Source organism: Pongo pygmaeus, chromosome 17 (assembly GCF_028885625.2).
Source record: "Pongo pygmaeus isolate AG05252 chromosome 17, NHGRI_mPonPyg2-v2.0_pri, whole genome shotgun sequence".
Lineage (NCBI taxonomy): Eukaryota > Metazoa > Chordata > Mammalia > Primates > Hominidae > Pongo > Pongo pygmaeus.
The window spans coordinates 61,607,053-61,630,470 of record NC_072390.2 but is presented as its reverse complement, the minus strand read 5'-3'; the positions used below and the strand labels follow the sequence as shown (position 1 = coordinate 61,630,470).

The window sequence follows — 23,418 nt, the reverse complement described above, 5'->3', positions numbered from 1 at the left end:
CACTGGCAGAGCCTTTTCAGAGAGTTAGCCAAAGCTGGAGCGGAGAAGGTCCCCACCAGAGAGTTCTTCTCCACCACGACAACGTTCCTGCTCATGCCTTTCTTCCAACGAGGGCAGCTGGGCAAGACTTGCCATGGGAAATCACGAGGCGTCCACCTTACCGTCCTGATTTGGCGCCTGCTGACTTCTTTTCGTTTCCTTGTCTTAGAAAACCTGTAAAGGGCACCCAGTTTTCTTCAGTTAACAACGGAAGAAAGATTGCATGGAAACAGTTACATTCCCAGGACCCTGGGGGGCTTTAGGGATGGGCTGGACGGCGGGGAGGAGACACTGCTTCCAGAAGGGTCTCGAAGTTGATGGAGACGGGGTCGAGAAGTAAAATACACCTTTTTCATTTTTCTCCCTTAATCCCACTTTTCTACGAATGTTTCCAAGTCCCCTCACACGACGGCAATCCCAGGTAAAGAGTTGTCCTCCTCTGTTGGTTCTCCTTCCTACGATTTTGTCTTGCGGTGTTGTTATTTTCGCTTTTACTCCCAAGGGGATTCTGTCTGTGTCTTTGGGAATCCACAGATGCGGGGGCTGGGAACAAGGAGGGCCAACGGTAGAACTCAGTGGGGTGTGTCCAGGCTGCAATTAACCTAATGAACCTGCCGGGCACAGCAGTCCACCTGGCGTGGACCGTCCCGATTGGCTGCGTTGGGCTGACGGAATGAATTCGTATTGGGGCGGGGCTGCCCAAGGCCCAAGGGGGTCAGGGCTTGAGTCCTGGGTGGGCCCGGGGCTGGCTATATAAGGCCGGGCTCTGGCAGCCCAGCTGCATTCCGCCTCGGACGGCGCAGCGCAGAGGTCACTCCAGGCTGCGGCTCCACATCCCGAGGGACAGAAGCGGGCCTGCTCAGCTGTCTGCAAGGACCGGCGTTCCAGACCAAGTGGCCCGCTGCTCCGAGGACCCAGCTCGCTCCAGGTTGTGGGGACTCCACGCCCCGAGGCCTGCGGTCCGCGAGGACCAGCGCCCCGGAACCAGTGGCCCACTGCTCCGAGGACCGAGCTCGCGCCAGGCTGTGACTCCACATCCCGAGGTCGCTGCCTGGCGACCGGGCAGCGAGGACCGGCCACCCCAGACTTCGTGTCCCGCCGCCCCGAGGACAGAGCCGCGAACGCGAGGACAGCGACGCCTGCACAGCTCTGCTGAGATGGCGGCAGGCTCCACTACGCTGCGCGCAGTGCAGAAGCTGCAGGTGCGTCTGGCCACGAAGACGAACCCAAAAAAGCTGGAGAAATATTTGCAGAAACTCTCCGCCCTGCCCATGACGGCAGACATCCTGGCGGAGACTGGAATCAGAAAGACGGTGAAGCGCCTGCGGAAGCACCAGCACGTGGGCGACTTTGCCAGAGACTTAGCGGCCCGGTGGAAGAAGCTGGTGCTTGTGGACCGAAACACCGGGCCTGACCCACAGGACGCTGAGGACAGCGCTTCCCGACAGCGCCTCGGGGAGGCTCTCCAGGACCAGGAAAAGGCCTGGGGCTTCCCAGAAAACGCGACGGCCCCCAGGAGCCCATCTCACAGCCCTCAGCACGGACGGACAGCACGCAGAACACCTCCGGGACAACAGAGACCTCACCCGAGGTCTCCCAGTCGCGAGCCCAGAGCCGAGAGAAAGCGCCCCAGAACGGCCCCAGCTGATTCCGGCCCCCGTCGGGACCCTCCAACGCGCACCGCTCCCCTCCCGACGCCCGAGGGCCCTGAGCCCGCTGTGCCCGGGAAGCAACCCGGAAGAGGCCACGCTCACGCCGCTCAGGGCGGGCCTCTGCCGGGTCCGGGCTGCCAGGGCCAACCTCAGGGGGAAGCGGTGGCGAGCCACAGCAAGGGGCGCAAATCGTCCCGCTGGGCTTCGGCTCACAAATCGCCTCCTGTCCAGGAAAGCCAGTCAGAGAGGCTGCAGGCGGCCGGCGCTGATTCCGCCGGGCCGAAAACGGTGCCCAGCCTTCTCTTCGCAGAGCTCTGGGACCCCTCAGCGGCCTGGATGCAGGCCAACTACGATCTGCTGTCCGCTTTTGAGGCCATGACCTCCCAGGCAGAGCCAGAAGCACTCTCCGCGCCAACGTTCCAGGAGGAAGCCGCTTTCCCTGGACGCAGAGTGAATGCTAGGCTGCAGGTGTACTCGGGCTCCAGGCCTGCCTGCCAGCTCCAGGTGCTGACGCTGCGCCAGCAGTGCCTCCCGGTGCTTAGAAACAATCCGGACGCCCTCGGCGACGTGGGAGGGGTCGCCTACTCGGTTCTTGAACCCGTTCCGGAAGGGTGGACGCCTGATCAGCTGTATCGCACAGAGAAAGACAACCACGCACTCGCTCGAGAGACAGATGAATTATGGAGGATTCATTGTCTCCAGGACTTCAAGGGAGAAAAGCCGCGGGAGCACGAGTCTTGGCGGGAGCTGTACCTGCGGCTTCGCGACGCCCGAGAGCAGCGGCTGCGAGTAGTGACCACGAAAATCCGATCTGCACTTGAAAACAAACCCAGCGGCCGACAGACAAAGATGATCTGTTTCAACTCTGTGGCCAAGACGCCTTATGATGCTTCCAGGAGGGAAGAGAAGTCTGCAGGAGCCGCTGACCCCGGAAACGGGGAGATCAAGCCAGCCCCCCAGCCCGCAGGAAGCAGCCAGGCTGCCTCCGGCCTCGGGGACGGCGGCGGCGGCGGCGGCGGCGGCGGCAGCAGCAGCAGCAGCAGCAGCAGCAGCAGCAACGTCCTTCACGGGCCCCCTGAGAAGCGGGCCAACCCCTGCCTGAGCAGCAGCAATGAGCACGCGGCGCCCGCGGCCAAGACCCGGAAACAGGCTGCCAAGAAAGTGGCCCCGCTGATGGCCAAGGCAGTTCGAGACTACAAGAGAAGATTCTCCCGACGATAAACTCAGGACTTGCCTTACACATAAAATCTGGGGGGAGGAGGACCAATGCAAAGTCAACGCGGGTTGGGGAACGAAACTTCCAATGGACACCAGGACCCTTGGCTGGGTGCAAAGTTGAGCCTCTGAATTCTGCAGGTGTCAAGCGCTGGCCCTGTGATTTTTGCCTCCCACACCCGGCCACTGCCTCCCTGCTTGGAGGACACCTCAGAATTCAGAAGATACTATGAACGCGTTCGGATCAACTCTGCTTTGGTGGTTCACCGACCGTTTTTTAAACAACGCCCTAGTTGCCATCATAAATCAGGTACGAGATGTGAGAGTCCCTTTTGCCGTTTGTTCTCTCTTCTGAAATCATGGAGCACACAGGGACTTCTTAGACACAAACTCTCAATCCATCAGTTGACACTGATAACTCCGACTACGCAAAATGTCTTGTTACTGTTGTTGTTTTCTTTTAGATAAAAGGCCGGGCATGATCCTCTAATCGTGAGCCATCCTCCTCCGGGAGGCCGAGGAAAGCAGATCGCTTGAGCCCAGGAGGTGGGGACCAGGCTGGGCCAAACGGAGAAGCCCCGTCTCCACAAAAGATACCAAAATTAGCCCGGCGTGGTGGCACGGCCCCTGTGGTCCCAGCTCCTTAAAGGGCTGAGGTGGCAGGATCGCCTGAGCTGGCCAAGCGGAGGTTGCGGTGACCCTTCCTCATTCCACTGCACTCCAGCCTGGATGACACAACCAGAGCACACCTCAAAGAAAACTGCTGTTTGTTTGAAGAAAGGAACTCTTGGCTTTCATACATAAATGCTAACAACTGGTACGTTCCTTAAGTCAAAACACTTTTACTAGAGTCATTCCCAATCTTTTCACCCAGAACCCCTGTGAAAGAATGGCGACACCTTAATCAGCTTATTTAGGTTCTCGATCAGGAAGTCTAAACCTGCCAACCAGAGTTTCTAATTCCCATGAGATGACCGGGTTAACTACCTTGACTTCACCTCCTACCAGCTCCTGCAAGCTTTGGTGAACGTTTGCCTTCTAACTCAGGGCATTTGTTGGCTTCACGCGGGCTGGTAGTCACAGGTCCGTGTGCCAGATACGACACACACACATACACACAAACAAAGACACACACACAAACGCACACACACACGCGCGCGCACACACACAAACACGCACGCGCGCACACCCCCCCCCCCCCATTAAGTAAACCTCGTTCTTAGGCGTTACCGACAGTGAGGGGTAGAGAGAGAAATACAAAGACATAAGCCGCAAGGCAAAACCGAGCAAGGGCAGCAGAAGAGATCAAAGTCCTGTACCCTGGGCTGTCAGCAGAATGGGGGCTGGGAAGCTTCTGGAGGCAGGCACCTGAGTTGCAAGCATAAATCACATACAAGATGTGAGATTCCCTTCCGTCTTTTTTTCTTTCTTTTGAAATCATCGAGTACATAAGGACTTCTTAGACTCAAACTCTGAATCCATTATTTGACACTGGTAACTCTGATTACGCAAAATGTTTTGTTGTTGTTATTGTTTTCTTTTAGATAAAATACCGTGCATGATCCTGTAATCGTGAGCCATCCTCCTGTGGGAGGCCAAGGAAAGCAGATCGCTTGAGCCCAGGAGGTGGCGACCAGGCTTAGCCAAATGGAGAAACCCCGTCTCCACAAAAGACACCAAAATTAGCCCGGCGTGGTGGCACGGCCCCTGTGGTCCCAGCTTCTTAAGGGGCTAAGCCAAAATCCTATTTGCCCAGTTGGCTGAAAATATTGTCCGCAGCCTATGCATTTCCTCATGTATGTTTTTGGAAGGACTAACATAGGAGACCAATAGACTTAGGAAGCAAAATAGTTAATGCCTGAAGATAACTGTAGCTCTTTCCCCAAACAGACTCCCAGAAGTTGAAGTGTCTAGCTCTTAAAAACTTCTATTCTTATTAGCCTAACCCCCATTTACATGCTCAATCATATCACATGGTTGCAGGCCCTCCTAAAAATAATCACTGACAAAACTGGCAGTGTTTTGACTGTTTTTACCTAGCAGAAAGCCCAAGTAAAAAATGCCATGTATCAAAATAGACTGGCCTTGGACTATTTGCTCTCACCTGAATAACAGGTCTGTAAAAAGTTCAACTTAACCAATTGCTGTCTGCAAATAGATTTTCAAAAACAGTGGTCAAAAATATGGTCAGGGATGTGACAAAGTTGGCATATGTGCCTGTACAGGTTTGGCAGAGGTTTAATCCTGTCTTTATTTCAGAAATGGCTTCCAGCTATGGGAGAATTTAAAACCCTCATTTTAAGTTTATTACTAGTAATAAGAACTTGCTTGCTGCTCCCCTGTGTATTACCCTTGCTCCTACAAATGATAAAAGGTTTTTTTGCTACCTTCGTTCATCAGAAAACTTCAACACAAGTGTGTTACATGAATCACTGTCACTCTGTCATGTAGAGAGACTTAAAAAGTGATGATGAAAGTGAGAACTCCCCCTAATAAGTGAGATTCTCTACATGGGAAAATCAGGTGGGAGACCACTGCTTCTCCTGCTGCCCGTCCCCACCCCCACCCCCACCGCCCCCGCCACCTTGCCTAGTTTATAAGACATGAGGAAAGGGAGAAAGCAAAAAGTTAAAAGGAAACAAAAGTAAGGTAAATAGCCAGATGACCTGGAGCCACCACCTTGTCCTCGTATTTAAAGAAAAAAATTTAAAAATCTACCCCGACCTAAACTGCTTATGTTATCTGTAAATTCCAGACATTGTATGAAGAAGCATTGCAAAACTTTCTGTTGTGTTAGCGAATGCATGTAGCCCCTAGTTATGTCTGCCATGTTTGCTTGATCTATCATGACCCTTTCATGTGGTCCCCTTAGTGTTGTAAGCCCTTAAAAGGGCCAATAATTTCTTTTTTAAGGAGCTCAGTTCGTAAGACGCAAGTCTGCTGACGCTCCCGGCTGAATAAAGCCACTTCCTTCTTTAACCCGGTGTCTGAGGGGTTTTGTCAGCATCTCGTCCCTCTACAGTTGTTACTTGCAAAGCAGTTTCTTCATATCAGACCTTGTTATTAAGCTTTGTTAGGTAAGGGCTATCTAAAGTAGCCTTTATTCTAGGCTGTGCCTGGCTTTGCTTACTCTTATGCATAGCCTTTCTTGGAGCTCTACTAAATGCTCTTCTGTCCCACAGGATTTCTCCACTTAAGTTGGTCACAATGCAAATGTCTCTAAATGTTATGAGAGCAGCTTCATATGTTTTTCCTCTATGTATGTGCAGCTCAGTATTCAGCCAAATATCAATAATTGTGGAGCTCTTTTTTTTGCATAGCTCCTCCTCTCTGAAACTCTTCCCTCCCAGTTCTAAGCAACTCAGTCTTCCCAAACTCCAAACTCTATCGCTTCATCTTAGCAAAACTGCTGTGCACTCTTTTTTTTCTTTTGAAGTTTCACTCTTGGGTTGCCCAGGCTGGAGTGCAATGGAGCAATCTCGGTTCAGTATAACCTCCGCACCCCCACCCCCTCCAGTTCAAGCAATTTGCCTCCCGAGTAGCTGGCATTACAGGTGCCCACCACCACACCCAGCTAATTTTTTATATTTTTAGTAGAGATGGGGTTTTACCATGTTGGCGAGATTAGTCTCAAACGCCTGACCTTCAGGTGATCCACCTGCCTGGGCCTCCCAAAGTGCTGGGATTACAGGCGTGAGCCACAGTGCCCAGCCGCTTTTTTTGGGTTCTCCTTCCCGAACCAGGATCTAGTTATTGCTTCCAAATAGAAGGCCTTCTCTCATAATTACATTGTCCAAAAATCACATAATCCAATGCTCGAAAAGAGTTTACTCATATATTTAGTCCAGTTTTCTAGTTTCTTACAGGAGACCTGCTCTGGTGCCAATTATGCCATCTCAGTTGAAAGTAGAAGGTCATATCAATTTTTTAAAATGTTTATAGGATGTATTTGGGTGGTGAAATTTATACTTTGGGTATTTAAAATTAAAACCTGGCCAGGCATGGTGGCTCACACCCATAATCTCAGCACTTTGGGAGGCCAAGGCGGGCAGATCACTTGAGGTCAGGAGTTTGAGGCCAGCCTGGCCAACATGGTGAAACCCCATCTCTACTAAAAAATACAAAAATTAGCCAGGCATGGTGGCGGATGCCTGTAATCTCAACTACTCAGGAGGCTGAGACAGGAGAAAAGCTTGAACCTGGGAGGCAGAGGTTGCAGTGAGCCAAGGTTTTGCCACTGCACTCCAGCCTGGGCGACAAAGAGAGACTCTGTCTCCAAAAAAAATTAAATTAAAAGTAAAACCTAACAAATATTATTTTTACAAAAGAAAGCAAGTATGTTTTGACACAAAACATGAAATACACAAATTTATGTCTGTATATTCTCAGTTAGTTTAAAAAAAAAAATTCCAAGAGTACTAATATGGCATTAGCAACGTGTTCCAGGTTGTCTAGTTAGTCTCTCTTTTTTGGTCCAAGTATAAGAAGAAAGTGGTTTAATAGCAGCCACAGCATTTTAAGAGATGCCCACAAGGCTGTAGCAGTGGTCAGAATTGAAGGGGTTAATCTTCCTTGTATATGAGCGGAACAGAGCACTTAAAACATAAGAGTTACTTAAAATTCAGCTTAGCTTTATGGTTATTTAGAGTTTGTTTAATTAGTATTTAGAACTGCACATTTTTTATAGCTATTGGTATTTCAATAGGATGCTTAAATGTTTGAACATTTGAAGTTTAATAAGCTTCAGTTATTTGAAGAAAAGCACTGATGTAATTAAATCTTCAATTACTCTTTTTTTAGGAGCCCATGCAATTAATAAAAACTAAGGCATTTTAACAACACTCATTTTAAAAACTAGTCAATGACCTTATTAATTAGCTAACACAGTCGATATTTTGTAATATAAAAGGTTCACCAAGGCAGAGTAGCAACTTTTGAAAAGTACGTATAATGACACATGAGAATAAACAAACAAGACTATGTTTTAGGATTATTTTGTGCATACACATGAATGTGTGGATCAATTCCAGTTTTCCAAAAACCATTATCGTGCATTGACTCCAATTATTTTTTTGTTTGTTTTTAATTGTGCGGTCAAATTAAAAACAATGACATAATTCTTTGGCCTTAGAGCATTATAGAGGATTCTTACATTCAGGTTAAGAAAAAGAAAGTGGCAGAGGTATACAGATTACGTATAGTCTTATTTGTATTAAACACTAAATTTAAAATGGAGTAGGAGAAAAATCTCTATTTCATATATTTGCTACCAAAAGATCACCAGCAGCATCAGAAGTAAAACATAAAAGCTTGTGATACAAATCTGTATTAGTCACAGCTCTCCAGAGAGGCAGAACAAATTATACAAACATGCACACACACACACACACTCATGCACATGTGTATGTATAAATATATGTGTGTATATATATTTTTTACTAGATTATTTACTAGATTATTTTGTACTAGATTATTACTTTTACTAGATTATTTATTATTTACTAGATTTATTATGGGTAATTTATAATTATAAGGATTTATTATTATAACGCTCATGTGATTATAGAAGCTGACAAGTCCCAAGATCTGAAGTCAACAAGCTGGAGACCCAGAAGAGCCAATGATATAGTTTCAGTCCAAGTCTGAAGGCCCCCGAACCAGGAGAGTAGATGGTGTGGTTCTAATCTAAAAGCGGCCAGACTCAAGACTCAGGAAAAGCCAATATTTCAGTTTGAGTCCAAATGCAGAAAAAAAAAAAAAAAAACCACTGTCCCAGTTTAAAGACAGTCAGAAAGAAGGAATTCCCTCTTACATGTGGGAGGGTCAGTCTTTTATTCTACTCAGACCTTTGACTGATTGGATGAGGCCAGTCCACATTAAAGAGGGCAATCTGGCCGGGTGCGGTGGCTCACACCTGTAATCCCAGCACTTTAGGAGGCTGAGGCAGGTGGATCACGAGGTCAGGAGATGGAGACCATCCTGGTCAATATGGTGAAACCCCGTCTCTACTAAAAATACAATAATTAGGCCGGGCGCAGTGGCTCACGCCTGTATTCTCAGCACTTTGGGAGGCCGAGGCGGGCGGATCACCTGAGGTTGGGGAGTTTGAGACCAGCCTGACCAACATGGAGAAACCCTGTCTCTACTAAAAATACAAAATTATACAGGCGTGATGGCGCAAGCCTGTAATCTCAGATACTTGGGAGGCTGAGGCAAGAGAATCGCTTGAACCTGGGAGGCAGAGGTTTCAGTGAGCCGAGATCGTGCCATTGCACTCCAGCCTGGGCAACAAGAGTGAAACTCTGTCTCAAAAAAAAAAAAAAAAAAAAAAAAGGGCCAGGCGCAGTGGCTCAGGCCTGTAATCCCAGAACTTGGGAGGCCGAGGCAGGCGGATCACGAGGTCAGGAGATCGAGACCGTCCTGGCTAACACGGTGAAACACCGTCTCTACTAAAAATACAAAAAATTAGCCAGGCGAGGTGGCGGGCGCCTGTAGTCCCAGCTACTCGGGAGGCTGAGGCAGGAGAATGGCGTGGACCCGGGAGGCGAAGCCTGCAGTGAGTCGAGATCGCGCCACTGCACTCCAGCCTGGGCAACAGCGAGACTCCATCTCAAAAAAAAAAAAAAAAAAAAAAAAAAAAAAAAGAAGAGGGCAATCTGCTTTTCTCAATCTACTGATTCAAATGTTAGTCTCCCCCAGAAACACCTTCACAGACAGTCAAGGATAATGTTGACCAAATGCATGGGCACCCCATCGTGCAGTCAAGTTGACACATAAAATTAACTGGCAAAGCAGTCCCACTCCAAAACTTCTGGATCAGAATATGAATTTTCTTTTTTTTTTTTTTTTTTGTTTTGAGACTGAGTTTTGCTCTTGTGTCCCAGGCTGAATGGCACAATCTTGGCTCACCGCAACTCCACCTCACAGGTTCAACCAATTCTCTTGTCTCAGCCTCCCAAATAGCTGGGATTACAGGTGCATGCCACCACGCCTGGCTAATTTTTGTATTTTTAGTAGAGATGGGGTTTCATCATATTGGTCAGGATGGTCTGGAACTCCTGACCTCAGGTGATCTGCCTGCCTCGGCCTCCCAAAGTGCTGGGATTACAGGCATGAGCCGCCATGCCCAGCCTCAGTATATGAATTTTCAAAACCTCCCAGGTGTTTAATGTGCATACTAAAGACTGAGAAGCTCTGCAAAAGCATGATCAATTTGCTAGTCAGAAAAGAAACTTGCCAGAGTTCTTGCTCTTAAGAAGCCTACAGTCTACTGGGATGTGGGGAAGAAAGCAACAAGTAAACATTCAAATATAATTTCCTGGGATAAGAATGGTGTGGTGATATCTACTCCCTGAATCAAGAAGGGACACTTTATTAAATTGGTAAAGGGGCTGGTCAGAAAAGACAAATTTAGATCCTAAAGAACAAGAATTTAAGGGGCAGAGAGAGAGCAGCTCATCAAGGAGACCAGAAAGAAATGTAGGAAACAAAAAGACAGTAGTATCATGAAAACCAAGAGAAGATGGCCTTTCTAAAAATAATTAGTAGTGTTAGTGTCACTAATCCCATTTAGGCAAATCTCAAAACACCAGTACCATGTTTTACAGAAAGCAGGCACTAAATTGCGTTTATCGTATGAGTTAATGAATAAATGCACATTTGCCTTACTGTTAATCAGGTGAAAACCAAGATATAAATTCAAAAGCATCTAATACCCACTCTCATGCTCAGCCACCAGACCCTACAATATCCAAAGAAATAACCATATTGAAAACTATATTGGAATATATAAACATGTGTGACAAATGCCTAGCTTGAAATCAATTTTAAAAATATTTTAGATATGAATCATACGTTAGTCAATTTTTTAAATATTCACTTCTCTGAAACCACCCTCTGCAATAGCAACTAGTAGGATTCTTTGTACCCAGTAGGCACTCAATAAATATCTAAATAAAAAGTGTTCTTGAGATCACTTATCTCTGCTCCCTCCCAAAGCCTTATTAAAATGATGATAAGGGAATAAAAAATCTATGACCCAAACCAGGCTAGGTGGCTCACACCTGTAATCCCAGCACTGTGGAAGGCTGAAGTGGGAGGATTGTGTGAGGACAGGAGTTCAAGACTGGCCTGAGCAACATAAGGAGACCCCCCATCTCTACAAAAAATTTAAAAATTAGCTGGGAATAGTGGTGCATGCCTGTGGTCCCAGCTACTCCAGAGGCTGAAGCAGGAGGATGGATTGAGCCCAAGGCTGCAGTGAGCTTTGATGGCACCAATGCATTCCAGCCTGGGCAAAAGGGTGAGACCCTGTTTCCAAACAAACACAGAAAGAAAGAATGAAAGAAATAAGGAAGGAAGGAAGGAAGAAAGAAAGGAAGAAAGGAAGAAAAAAAGAAAGAGTCAGGTGCGGTAGCTCACGCCTATAATTCCAGCACTTTGGGAGGCCAAGGCGGACGGATCACCTGAGGTCAGGAGTTCAAGACCAGCCTGACCAACAGGAAGAAACCTCATCTCTACTAAAAAAAAAAAAAAAAATACAAAATTAGCCGGGCGTGGTGGCACATGCCTGTAATCCCAGCTACTTGGGAGGCTGAGGCAGGAGAATCACTTGAACCTGGGAGGCAGAAGTTGGGGTCAGCTGAGATTGTGCCATTGCACCCCAGCCTGGGCAACAAGAGTGAAACTCTGTTTCAAAAAAAAAAAAAAGAAAGAGAGAGAAAGAAAAAGAGAGAGGAAAGAAAGAAAGACAAAAGGAAGGGAGGAAGGAAGGGAGGGAGGGAGGGAGGAAATTGACACATGGGAAGCAAATGGATAAACACCAGCTGACTTAAAGCAATGAAAGCCAAAAGCAAAGAAAACCAAAAATAGAGAAAACCAACACCTACAGGGAAAGAAGCCAACAAGAAGCAGAGGCCAGGCACAGTGGCTCATGCCTATAATCCCAGCACTTTGGGAGGCTGAGGCAGGTGGATCACTTGAGGTCAGGAGCTCAAGACCAGCCTGGCCAATATGGTGAAACCCTGTGTCTACCAAAAATAAAAATAAAATACAAAAATTAGCCAGGTGTGGTGGCATATGCCTGTAGTCCCAGCTACTCTGGAGGCTGAGGTGGGAGAATTGCTTGAACCCAGGAGGCAGAGGTTGCAGTGAGCTGAAATTGCGCCACTGTACTCCAGCCTGGGTGACAATCAAGTCAGACTTCTTTTGTCTCAAAAAAAAAAAAAAAACAAAAGAAGACGCCAGGCGCGGGGGCTCACACCTGTAATCCCAGCACTCTGGGAGGCCAAGGTGGGCAGATCACGAGGTCAAGAAATCAAGACCATCCTGGCCAACATGGTGAAACCCTGTCTGTACTAAAAATAGAAAAATTAGCCTGGCATGGTGGCGCACACCTGTAGTCCCAGCTACTCAGGAGACTGAGAAAGGAGAATCGCTTGAACATGGGAGGCAGAGGTTGCAGTGAGCTGAGATCACGCCACTGTACTCCCGCCTGGTGACAGAGCAAGACTCCATCTCAGGAAAAAAAAAACAAGACGAAGAAGAAGGAGAAGGAGAAGAAGAAAACATATATCCATAACAGAACCCTAGAAAGTTACAGGAATGGGGACACCAGGTTCCTCTGGAGTCATCAGGCACCTCCAAGGGCAGAAGTGAGGTATAAAGAGCATGCTGAACAGAGTATTGCAGATTCCCTCCCCTTCTCCAATCAGGTTACAATTCCTCCCCTACCCAGGCAGAAGACGGGACTACCAGGACTACCAGGACTACCTGGACTACCTGAAGAAAGGGATAATTCAGTGGAAGCATATATACTGAAGAGAGAGGTGAAACCCCACCTTCCATTCCCTGCTTTCACCCCCACAAAGTCTTCCTCTGTTCTCTCCAACACTACTGGCAACGAAACTTATTTTGCCCTTATTCCCTGAAGGAGAGCATAGAAATGGAAGGCCTCAGAAAAAAGACCTACACATAACTGACATTTGGCATCCCCCAATGAAAAGGGCCCTGGTACCTGATTATCCTACCAGGTACAAAATCATCTTTGTGAGACAAGCCTCCTCTAAAACACAAAAATTCTAATTAACTTTTAGGTGTCTCATTCTTTTTTTTTCTTGTTTTTTTTTTGAGACAGGGTCTCCATGTGTTGCCTAGGTTGGAGTGCAGTGGTGTGATCACGGCTCACTACAGCCTCAACCTGCCGGTCCCAAGTGATCTTCCCACTTTAGCCCTCCAGGTAGCTGGGACCACCAGCACTTGTCACCATGCCCAGTTTGTTTTGCTTATTTTTTGTTGAGATGAGGTCTAACTATGTTGTCCAGGCTGGTCTCAAACTCCTGGACTTAAGCAACCCTCCCACCTCTAACACAGGGGTGGTGCCACCATGCCCGGCTAACTTTCTATTTTTAGTAGACACAGGGTTTCATCACGTTGCCCAGGCTGGTCTCGACCTCTGGCCTCAAGCACTCCACCTGCCTCAGCCTCCCAAAGTGTTGGCATTAGTGGTGTGAGCCACCATGCCCAGCCTAGGTGTCTCATTCTTAAAAATAAATGGACAACCATGTATCACTGACTTTTGAGGAAAATATCCCACATGAAAGACAAAACTACAAATTAAAAAATACAAAAAGTAACGTAAGGGGAAACAGACAAAATGTTAGAAGAAAGAAAGAAAAAGAAAAGAAGGAAGGTGCCGGGAGCGGTGGCTCACGCCTGTAATCCCAGAACTTTGGGAAGCTGAGGCGGGCAGGAGATCGAAACCATCCTGGCTAACACGGTGAAACCCCATCTCTACTAAAAATTCAAAAAATTAGCCGGGCGTGTTGGCACATGCCTGTAGTCCCAGTTACTCAGGAGGCAGAGGCAGGAGAATCACTTGAACCTGGGAGGCAGAGGTTCCAGTGAGCCGAGATCGTGCCACTGCACTCCAGCCTGGGCAACAGAGCGAGACTCCGCCTCAAAAAAAAAAAAAAAAAAAAGAAGGAAGGAAGCAGGGAGGGAGGGAGGGAAGGAAACAAAGAGAAGGGAGGAAGGAAACAAAAGAAAGAAAAAGAGAAAGAAAAAGAAAGGCAGGCAGGCAGGAAGGAAAGGAAAACCTCCTCAGAGAGATGAAAGAAACCATGACATCTTGCAAGAACAGGATACGGTGAAAAAGGAACATTCAGCCATCAATAAAAAACATACCTGGGCCGGGGGCAGTGGCTCACGCCTATAATCACAACACTTCGGGAGGCCGAGGCAGGTGGATCATGAGGTCAGGAGTTTGAGATCATCCTGACCAATATGGTTAAACTTCCGTCTCTACTAAAAATACAAAAATTAGCAGGGTGTGGTGGTACGCACCTAGAGTCCCAGCTACTCGGGAGGCTGAGGCAGGAGAATCGCTTGAACCCGGGAGGCAGAGGTTGCAGTGAGCCGAGATCGCACCATTGCACTCCAGCTTGGGTGACAGAGTGAGACTCCATCTCAAAAAAAAAAAAAAAAACCATACTTGCAGGCTGAGTGCAATGGCTCATGCCTATAATCCCAGCACTTTAGAAGGCCTAGGTGGTGGGTGGGGGAAGATCACTTGAGGCCAGGGGTTTGAAACCAGCCTGTGCAACATAGTGAGATCCCTGTCTCTACAAAAAATAAAAAATTTAACCAGGTGTGGTGGTGCACATTTGTAGTCCCAGCTACTTGGGATGCTGAGGTGGGAGGATCATTTGTGCCCAAGAATTCAAGGCTGCAATGAGCTAAATCATGCCAATGCACTCCAGCCTGGGAGAGACTCTGTCTGTCTCTAAAAAAGAAAGAAAGAAAGAAACTGGGGCCTAGCATGGTGGCTCATGCCTGTAATCCCAGCACTTTGGGAGGCCAAGGCAGGTGGAGCACTTGAGGCCAGGAGGTCGAGACCAGCCTGGACGACGTGGTGAAACCCCGTGTCTACTAAAAATAGGAAGTTAGCCGGGCATGGTGGTGCACCCCTGTAATCCCAACTACTTGGGAGGCTGAGGCATGGGAATAATAGCTTGAACCCTGGAGGTGGAGGTTACAGTGAGCCAAGGTCGGGCCACTCCAGACAGAGCAAGACCCTGCTTAAAATAATTAATTAATTAATTAATTAAAAAAGTAATGGAGCAATGCCTTCTCAATTGAGATGAACTCAGTCCCAACCTAGAGTATTAACCTCAGCCAAATCACCAATCAAGGTGAGAGAAGTTTCATAGATACTTTGTTTCCAAAACTTTACCTCCCATATATCTTTTCTCAGGTAGTTATTGGTTATGTTTCACTACAAGAGGGATATAGGGCAAGAAGGGGGAAGACATGGAGCCCAGGAAGCAGGATTTCTAACACAGGGAAGGGAGGAAGGGATTTCCTAGCAAAAAAAAAAAAAAAAAAAAAAAAAAAAAAAAAAAAAAAGCTGTATACTAAGCCCAAAGAGCAATGAGTTGACACAGCAGGAGAATCTCGGAGATCCAGAAAGGATACCACCCAGTAAAAAAAAAAAAAAAAAAATCAGACTTAGAAATTACCTGATGAGCTTCCCCACGTTAAGAATTTTACAGTTCTGTTGGAAAGTCTAGGAAGGAAGTGGTATCAAATATACAGAAAAGTAAACCAGAGAAGAATGCATTGGTTAATATACGATTGAGTCTTGTCCCAAAAGTTAAATAAAATATAAAATATAACCAAAGTGCACCGTATGGCTCAGCTCTAAATAGTATTTATGCAATCAGATTAATATTAATACTGAAAATTGATTTAATGAAAATTATGATAGAATTTCTCTCCATGTTGAGAGAATGAGGGAAGGGAAGTACATACTGATGGTGGGAGGAGGCCAAGGACAGGGAGAAGTAGAAGAGAGTTCAGTGCTCATCTTCATAAAAGTGAGTCAACTATAATTGAGAATGAAAAATCAAGTTTCAGGAGTATGAACATCACTGGGCGCGGTGGCTCACGTCTGTAATCTCAGCACTTCGGGAGGCCGAGGCAGGCAGATCACCTGAGGTTGGGAGTTCGAGACCAGCCCGGCCAACGTGGAGAAACCCCGTCTCTACTAAAAATACAAAATTAGCCAGGTATGGTGGTGGGCACCTGTAGCCCCAGCTACTCAGGAGGCTGAGGCAGGAGAATCGCTTGAACCCAGGAGGACGAGGTTGTGGTGAGCCGAGATCACACCATTGCACTCTAGCCTGGGCATCAAGAGCGAAACTCTGCCTCAAAAAAAGAAAAAGAGTATAAACATGTTATTTTGAAGAAGCTGCCACAAGTCGAAGTAGTTGCTTCTGGGGAGCAGTAATTAAGTAAGGGCCAGTTGAGGTGAAGCAGGAGACTCGGTTTTTTTCAAATTTTGTTGAACTATTACAATTTTAAGTGATGTGCTGCCATTACTTTGTTAAAAATTAAAAATTGAAAATATATGTGTAAATAAATAATTTGAAACAACAAAAATAAACCAAATACAAAGAAAATATTCTGAAAATCCCAATACAGTAGATGATGTGGGTGATCACAGTGTCTTGTGGACGTGCAGTCCTCTTTATATCTAACACACTGGATCACATCCCCTCCTCCAGCTTCTCCAGATTCCTACTCAGCACAATTCCTTGCACATAGACCCCAAGAGATCAAACCATCAGTGAGCATACCTAAATACTGCTCTTAGCGCCATCTAGGGACTAAAACAAAAAACAAGGCTTGAGTTCCTGCCTTGCTTTCAAGTTCCAAGAAATTTATATTATCTGTTACATGCAAGCAACAGATACCAATATAATTAATCCAATTAAATACTAAATTTATGGCATAAATGCTATGGAGTTGTCAGACATCAGATTAGGGAGAATGTGGCTGGAGCACTGAGAGGCAACACAGAAAATGGAGAGGAAAAGCATGGAGGCAGAGGTTGGGCTTTATTGCAGTGCTTTGTAGGTCTTGTCAAGATTTGGAGGGTTTATCCCAAGTGTAATGGAAAGCCATTAAAAGGATCCCATTAAATGAGTGGCACTATTTTTAAGAAAATCACCCTGATCATTGGATGAAGGATGGACTGAAGAGAGGCAGAAACCAACGGGGAATAGCTAAGATGCTATTAACGTGGTTCCAGTGACAGGGCATGGAGGTTTAGATCAGGAGGTGGATGTGAATATATGGATTATTAAAGATACATTATAGAAGTAGAATCAGTAAGATTTGCTGATGTCTTCCTCTTGTAGAGAACAGAGGAGAGGGACTAGGAGAAAGAAGGAGCTAAGGATAACCCCCAGAATTATGATTTGAGCAATCGGATGAATGGTGGTTTCATTGGGGTGGTTCCCCCATGGGGAAAGACTGGGAAAGGTACAGGTTTTAGAGAGGACAGTTAAAAGTTAAGCATTAAGCCAGACATGAAGGCTCACGCTTGTAATCCGAGGACTTTGGGAGGCCAAGGCAGGCAGATCACTTGAGCCCAGGAGTTTGAGACCAGCCCAGGCAACATGGTGAAATTCTCTACAAAAAATACAAAATTTAACCAGGTGTGATGGTACATGCCTGTGGTTCCAGCTACTTGGGAGGTTGAGGTGGGGGAATCACCTGAGCCTGGGAGATGGAGGTTGCAGTGAGCTGAGATCACACCACTGCATTCCAGCCTGGGTGACAGAATAAGACCCTGTTGAAGAAAAGAAGGAGAAGGAGAAAAAGGAGAAGGAGAAAAGGAAAAGGAGAAGGAAGAGAAGTAGTTAGGCATTAAACAAGTTAAGATGCAAGGCATAGTGGCTCATGCCTATAATTCCAGCACTGTGGGAGGCGGAGGTGGGAGGATCACTTGAGCCTAGGAGTTCAAGACCAGCCTGGGCAACATGGCAAAACCCATCTCTACTAAATACACAGAAAAATTAGCCGGGCATGGTGGTGCATGCCTGTAGTTCCCGCTACTTGAATGGCTGAGGCAGGAGGATCCCTTGAGCAGGTTGAGACTATAGTGAGCCATGATCGCACCACTGCACTCCAGCCTGAATGACTGAGTGGAACCCTGTCTCAAACACACACACACACACACACACACAATGCAGATACTTGCAACACCCCAGTAGATATGTCAAGTAATCCATTGATCCATTGTCCTATTCATATTTTATCTTCTGGATCATTGGTCTGGGGCTTAACAAAGAAGTCCAGTTGAGGTAGGTTGGGGGAGTTTTTGGCATATAGATAGTATTAGAAGTTTGGCCAAGCACGGTGGCTCATGCTTGTAATCCCAGCACTTTGGAAGGCCAAGGCAGGCGGATCACCTGAGGTCAGGAGTTCGAGACCTGCCTGACCAACATGGAGAAACCCCATCTCTACTAAAACAAACAAATTAGCTGGGCATGGTGGCACATGCCTGTAATCCCAGCTACTCGGGAGGCTGAGGCAGGAGAATCGCTTGAAACCAGGAGGCAGAGGTTGCGGTGAGCCGAGATCACACCATTGCACTCCAGCCTGGTCAACAAGAGCAAAACTCCGTCTCAAAAAAAAAAAAAAAAAAAAGAAGAAGAAGAAGAAGAAGTCGGCCAGGCACGGTGGCTCATGCCTGTTATCCTAGCACTTTGGGAGGCTGAGGGGGGAAGATTGCCTGAGCTCAAAAGTTCGAGACCAAACTGGGCAACATGGTGAAACCCCATCTCTACTAAAAATACAAAAAATTAGCTGGGCATGGTGGCGCATAACTGTAGTCCCAGCTACTCGGGAGGCTGAGGCAGGAGAATCACTTGAACCCGGCAGATGGAGGCTGCAGTGAGCTGAGATCATGCCACTGCACTCCAGCCTGGGCGACAGAGCAAGACTCTGTCTCCAAAAAGATAAATTTTTAAAAGATAGTACTAGAAGTCATGAAAATATATGAGAACTTTTACGGCTGTGTTTTTCAAATGTAGAGTTCGTGCTTAAAGTGCAAGTTTCAAGAAATCATCCCAGAGGGTTTCTGATTCAGTGTCTTCATGAGGCCCAAGAATCTGCTCTATTAAAGGGTAACCCAAAAGATTCTGAGGCAGGTAGTTCATGCTCAGATTAAAATAGGCTTAAGTACAATCCGGAGGTGAGGAATTAGCAACAATATGTGTAGCCAACCTTTTCTAGAAGATGGAGAGAAATAAACAGAGGCTGGTAACCATAAGGGGTATGAAGCCAGAGGGTTACCTTTTTGTGTACTATTAGTTTTTAAAAGGTAGGAGATACTAGAGCTGTGGTTCATAACCTTGGCTACACACTGTAATCACCTTTTGAGCTTTCTAAAAATATTGATGCATAGGATTCATCCCAAGCCAGTAATTCTGAACCTCTAGGAATGAGATCCAGGTAGAAGTATTTTTTAACTTTAATTTTATTTTTCCTTCCCCCCGCCCCCACGTTGTTTTTATCTCCCCAGTGCCTGGCAGACAAATGTGTCCTCAATTCATGTTCATCGCTGTGGAAAGAATTGCTGGCCAGTAGCAGGTGATACAGACCACGGTAAACCACTTAATGTATTGTAGAGCTCATGTAATCTTCGTGCGAAAAAGATTACAGTCCAATTCCCTGACTTTCAGATGGAGAAACTGAAGCCCAAGAGGGGAATTAAATGCCTAAGATCTCTCGCCTTGGTAATGGCAAATCAAGATCAGAAGCCAATATTCTAACTCACTCCCAGGTCAATGTTTTCCTGTCTTTCAACAATCTAATTTTGACCACTCCCCAAATCCATTCACCCAATCAAGATCCAGCGTCTAATAACACCTCCCCCTCGATACCTCATTTCCTCAATCAGGAACCGACCCTGCCGTCCCTTTCATCCGACCCGTTGTCACCCCCAAACCCGCCTGTGTCTCATTTATTTTTCCCTCCATCACGGCTGCGAGCCCAGCCCGGGATTTAACATCACCGGCTGAGCGCCTCTCACCGCGTTTGCGCTGCTCTAGTAGCGGACTCTGTCGCCATAGCAACCGGAGACTCGGAATCGTCCTGCAGCAACAGTAGGAGAGGGGTTCTTGGTATAGTCATTTCTTATATATGCGTTCCTTACCGCTTCCCGTGCCTGATGCGTGAATTTGAGGGTCTGGTAGGAAAGCTCCATCAGACACTGTGCTAGGACCCTAGAGAAGGGAGAAAAGGAGTCAGTTACTGGGCTGACCGGTCGATCTAAGGAACCTGACTCTTAACCAGCCCGCCCCTTTCCGGATTGGCTAGAGCCTAGACACGCCCGCCAATCGCTGGCCACAGAAGGATTATTTAACATGCCAATCAATGTTAGACCATGCATGTTTAATCCAGAGTGTTTGCCTGACACTGGTCAATGAAGAGATCGAAGAGGGAAGATTGTTACAGCATGGGGCGGGCTTTGCAATTGTTTTGGTTTTCTTAATTCGTTTATAAAATACAAGCTGACCCAGGGTCATACACCATAATATTTGTCCTTGATTTCAGCAGTTGTTCAGGCCTTTGCGACCCAATGCTTCTATACCCAAGACTATATTTTGACGTCCCGTCTTCTCCCTGGATTAGGGTAAAGGTTTGGAAATCTATTCTGCTTTTCTTTGAAATTCTCTGTGCATGGTCAATCTAGACTGGGCGAATCTGCTGAGGACACTTTGGTTGTCAAGAGCCTTCTGGGATGCAAACTGTGCATCATCAAACTTCCCCTTCTCCTCCAATTCCTTTCACATCAGACCTGTTCTCATTAGACGTGGAAAAACATGGACGTGTTTTCCTCTGCTCTATTTTCTTCATGTGTTAACTAGTCTGTTTCTTCAATGTCTTTCTCTTCTGTCTCTCTTGCTGTGAATCCTATTCCAAATTATCCCTTCATCATTATCTTCAGTCTTCTTCATCCATTTCTCCCTTCAGGATACAAAAATATTCAAGTCTCCTCAATCTACAAAAAAAAAAGTTCTCATAAGTGTTGAACTGAATCACCTCTCTCCCATTCAGGGCAAGCTTTCTGAAAGGACTAGCTATCCTCTTCCTCATTTCCTCACCTTCCACCCATTTCTCAACACATTCTGCTCCTGCTCCTTTGAAGCAGTTCCTGCCAGAGTCGTCAATAACTTCCTAATTGGGAAATCCGATTACAGATTATTTAATATTCTTTATCTTATTCCAACTTGGCACCATGTGAAATTGTTGACCACTTTCTAATTAATAATCATAACTGTAATTTATTAAACATCTACAGCACCAATGTACTATGTGATTTACTTGGCCATCTAATATAATCCTAACACAACATGGAGAAGTTATTAATGCCCCAATTTACAGTTATGCAAACAGGCCCAAAAAGCCAAATTATTAAGTAGTTCTAGATAGAGTTAGGATGCAAACCTGTTTCCTGACTGAAGCCAGTGCTCTTTTCACTATGCCTTGCTTCCACCCTTCCTGTCCAGTCTCACCTCTAATTCCCACCTGGATACAGGCAACCCCACTCTAACACAAGCGAACTGCTTACAATGCTTTTGAATGACTAATAAGTAGTTTACTTGGCTTGGAGGACCACTCTCACCCCTGCTGCATAAGAAAAGTCTATATTACCTGCTAAGACAGCTCAAATATCACCTTCTAGGATAACTCAATGGCGTTTTCTCCTAACAATCACTATACTTACCCTAGGCGAAGCTTAGGCAGCGAACAAATTAGTTCCTGATTCCACAACATAGTTTTCATACTGCACTTATCACATTGTTTTGCTGACATATGGTTTTCAAAAAGTTAAAAATGTGATTCTTTGATATGAATGAACACCTGTCAATGATTTTGCCTAACTCATTAATGAGGGAGCCAATAAGATGGTAAAGCTGGTTTAAAGAGCATTATAAGGAACTGAATATTTACAGACATTTTTAGAAAACAATGTTAGTATAGTGTCCCTTAGCATCTACTGGAAACTGGTTCTATGGTTCCCACTGATACCAAAATTGGGGATGCTTATGTTCCTTATAAGAAATGTCATGCTACTTGCATATAAGTATGCACATCATCCTGTATACTTTATTTATTTATTTATTTAGTTAGTTTTTGAGACAGAGTCTTGCTCTGTTGCCCAGGCTGGAGTGCAGTGGCACGATCTTGGTTCACTGCAACCTCCACCTCCCAGGTTCAGGCAATTCTCTGCCTCAGTCTCCTGAGTAGCTGGGATTACAAGCGCATGCCACCACGCCCAGCTAATTTCCATATACTTTATTTTTTATTTTTATTTATTTATTTATTTATTTATTTTGAGACGAAGTCTCACTGTGTTGCTCAGCCTGGAGTGCAGTGGCGTGATCTCGGCTCATTGCAACCTCTGCCTTCCTACTTCAAGCAATTCTCCTCCCTCAGCCTCCTGAGTAGCTGGGATTACAGGCACCCACCACCACATCCAGCTAATTGTTGTATTTTTAGTACATATGGGGTTTCACCATGTTGGCCAGGCTGGTCTCGACCTCCTGACCTCAAGTGATCCACCCCCTTGGCCTCCCAAAGTGCTGGGATTACAGATGTGAACCACTGCTCCCAACCCATCTCGTATACTTGAAAACATCTCTAGATTACTATAATACCTAATACAATGTAAATTCTGTGTTAATACTCATTATACTGCATTTTTTATTTGTATTAATTTTTATTGTTGTACTATTTATTCTTAATATTTTCAATTCTTAGTTGTTTGAATCCCCAGATGCCAAACCCATGGATACAGAGGGCCAACTTTATAAGACTGCTAGGTTAGATACAAAACTTGTTTATGTCTTACAAGGCAATGAAACTATAACCTTTGAAATTGTCTTTTCTAAGGGACACAAATCTGTTAGTTAACATTTTGCTACAGAAATGTTTTCAAAGAGCTTCTTCCTCTGGCCATATCAAGTAACTGGTACTGGACTAGACCTGCTACTCTAAACAACTAGAAAACTAGACCACTACACAACAAACTAGACAAGATAAGTGAGAAATAGTTTTCGCAAATAAGACAATAGGCATCACAGAACTGAGATACAAGAGGGAAGAAAAACAATTAAGGTGAGCCTACAATCATGCTAGATCTCTGTGTGGAAGTCCTTTTTGGACTTTAGTACAGAAGAAGGAACAAAAATAGAGCATGTTAGCTTCACTAAGTTGACAGGTAGAAGTTTGGGGATGCTAAATCAGGTTAAACTTGCGGGACAAATTGTTAACAGAAAGGAGTCCTGATACAGACCCCAAAAGAGGGTTCTTAAATCTTGCACAAGGAAGAATTCAGGGTGACTCCATAAAGTGAAAGCAAGTTTATCAGGAAAGTAAAGGAATGGCTACTCCATAGGCAGGGCAGCCCTGATGGCTGCTGGTTGCCCATTTTTTGGTTATTTCTTGATGATATACTAAACAGGGGGTGGATTATTCATGCCTCCCCTTTTTAGACCATATCGGGTAACTTCCTAACATTGTCATGGCATTTGTAAACTGTCATGGTGCTGGTGGGAGTGTAGCAGTGAGGATGACCAAAGGTCACTCTCATCACCATCTTGGTTTTGGTGGATTTTGGCCAGCTTCTTTACTGCAACCTGTTTCATCAGCAAGG

General features: G+C 45.9%; 2 protein-coding genes across 6 annotated transcripts in view; one reads left to right on the top strand and one right to left on the bottom strand.

The window, feature by feature from the left end:
- KATNAL2 (katanin catalytic subunit A1 like 2) overlaps nucleotides 1-23,418 on the bottom strand; it is a 330,528-nt gene that overhangs the window by 291,467 nt on the left and 15,643 nt on the right. For 3 of the 5 annotated variants that reach the window (XM_054460933.2, XM_063653643.1, XM_054460934.2), the window contains exons 2-3: nucleotides 20,557-20,760; nucleotides 19,912-19,981 (exon numbers count right to left, since the gene is read on the bottom strand). In XM_054460933.2, the coding sequence (XP_054316908.1) occupies nucleotides 19,912-19,981; nucleotides 20,557-20,615 (129 nt within the window). In that variant the 5' untranslated portion in view covers nucleotides 20,616-20,760. Of the gene's footprint in view, nucleotides 1-19,788; nucleotides 20,011-20,556; nucleotides 20,761-23,418 lie in introns of those variants that run through there. The other 2 variants (XM_054460935.2, XM_063653644.1) reach the window with 2 other exon arrangements.
- On the top strand, nucleotides 495-3,095 carry LOC129018879 (elongin-A3-like). The gene has a single exon (XM_054460916.2). The coding sequence runs from the start codon at nucleotides 1,197-1,199 to the stop codon at nucleotides 2,910-2,912; it is 1,716 nt and encodes a 571-aa protein (XP_054316891.1). The 5' UTR covers nucleotides 495-1,196; the 3' UTR covers nucleotides 2,913-3,095.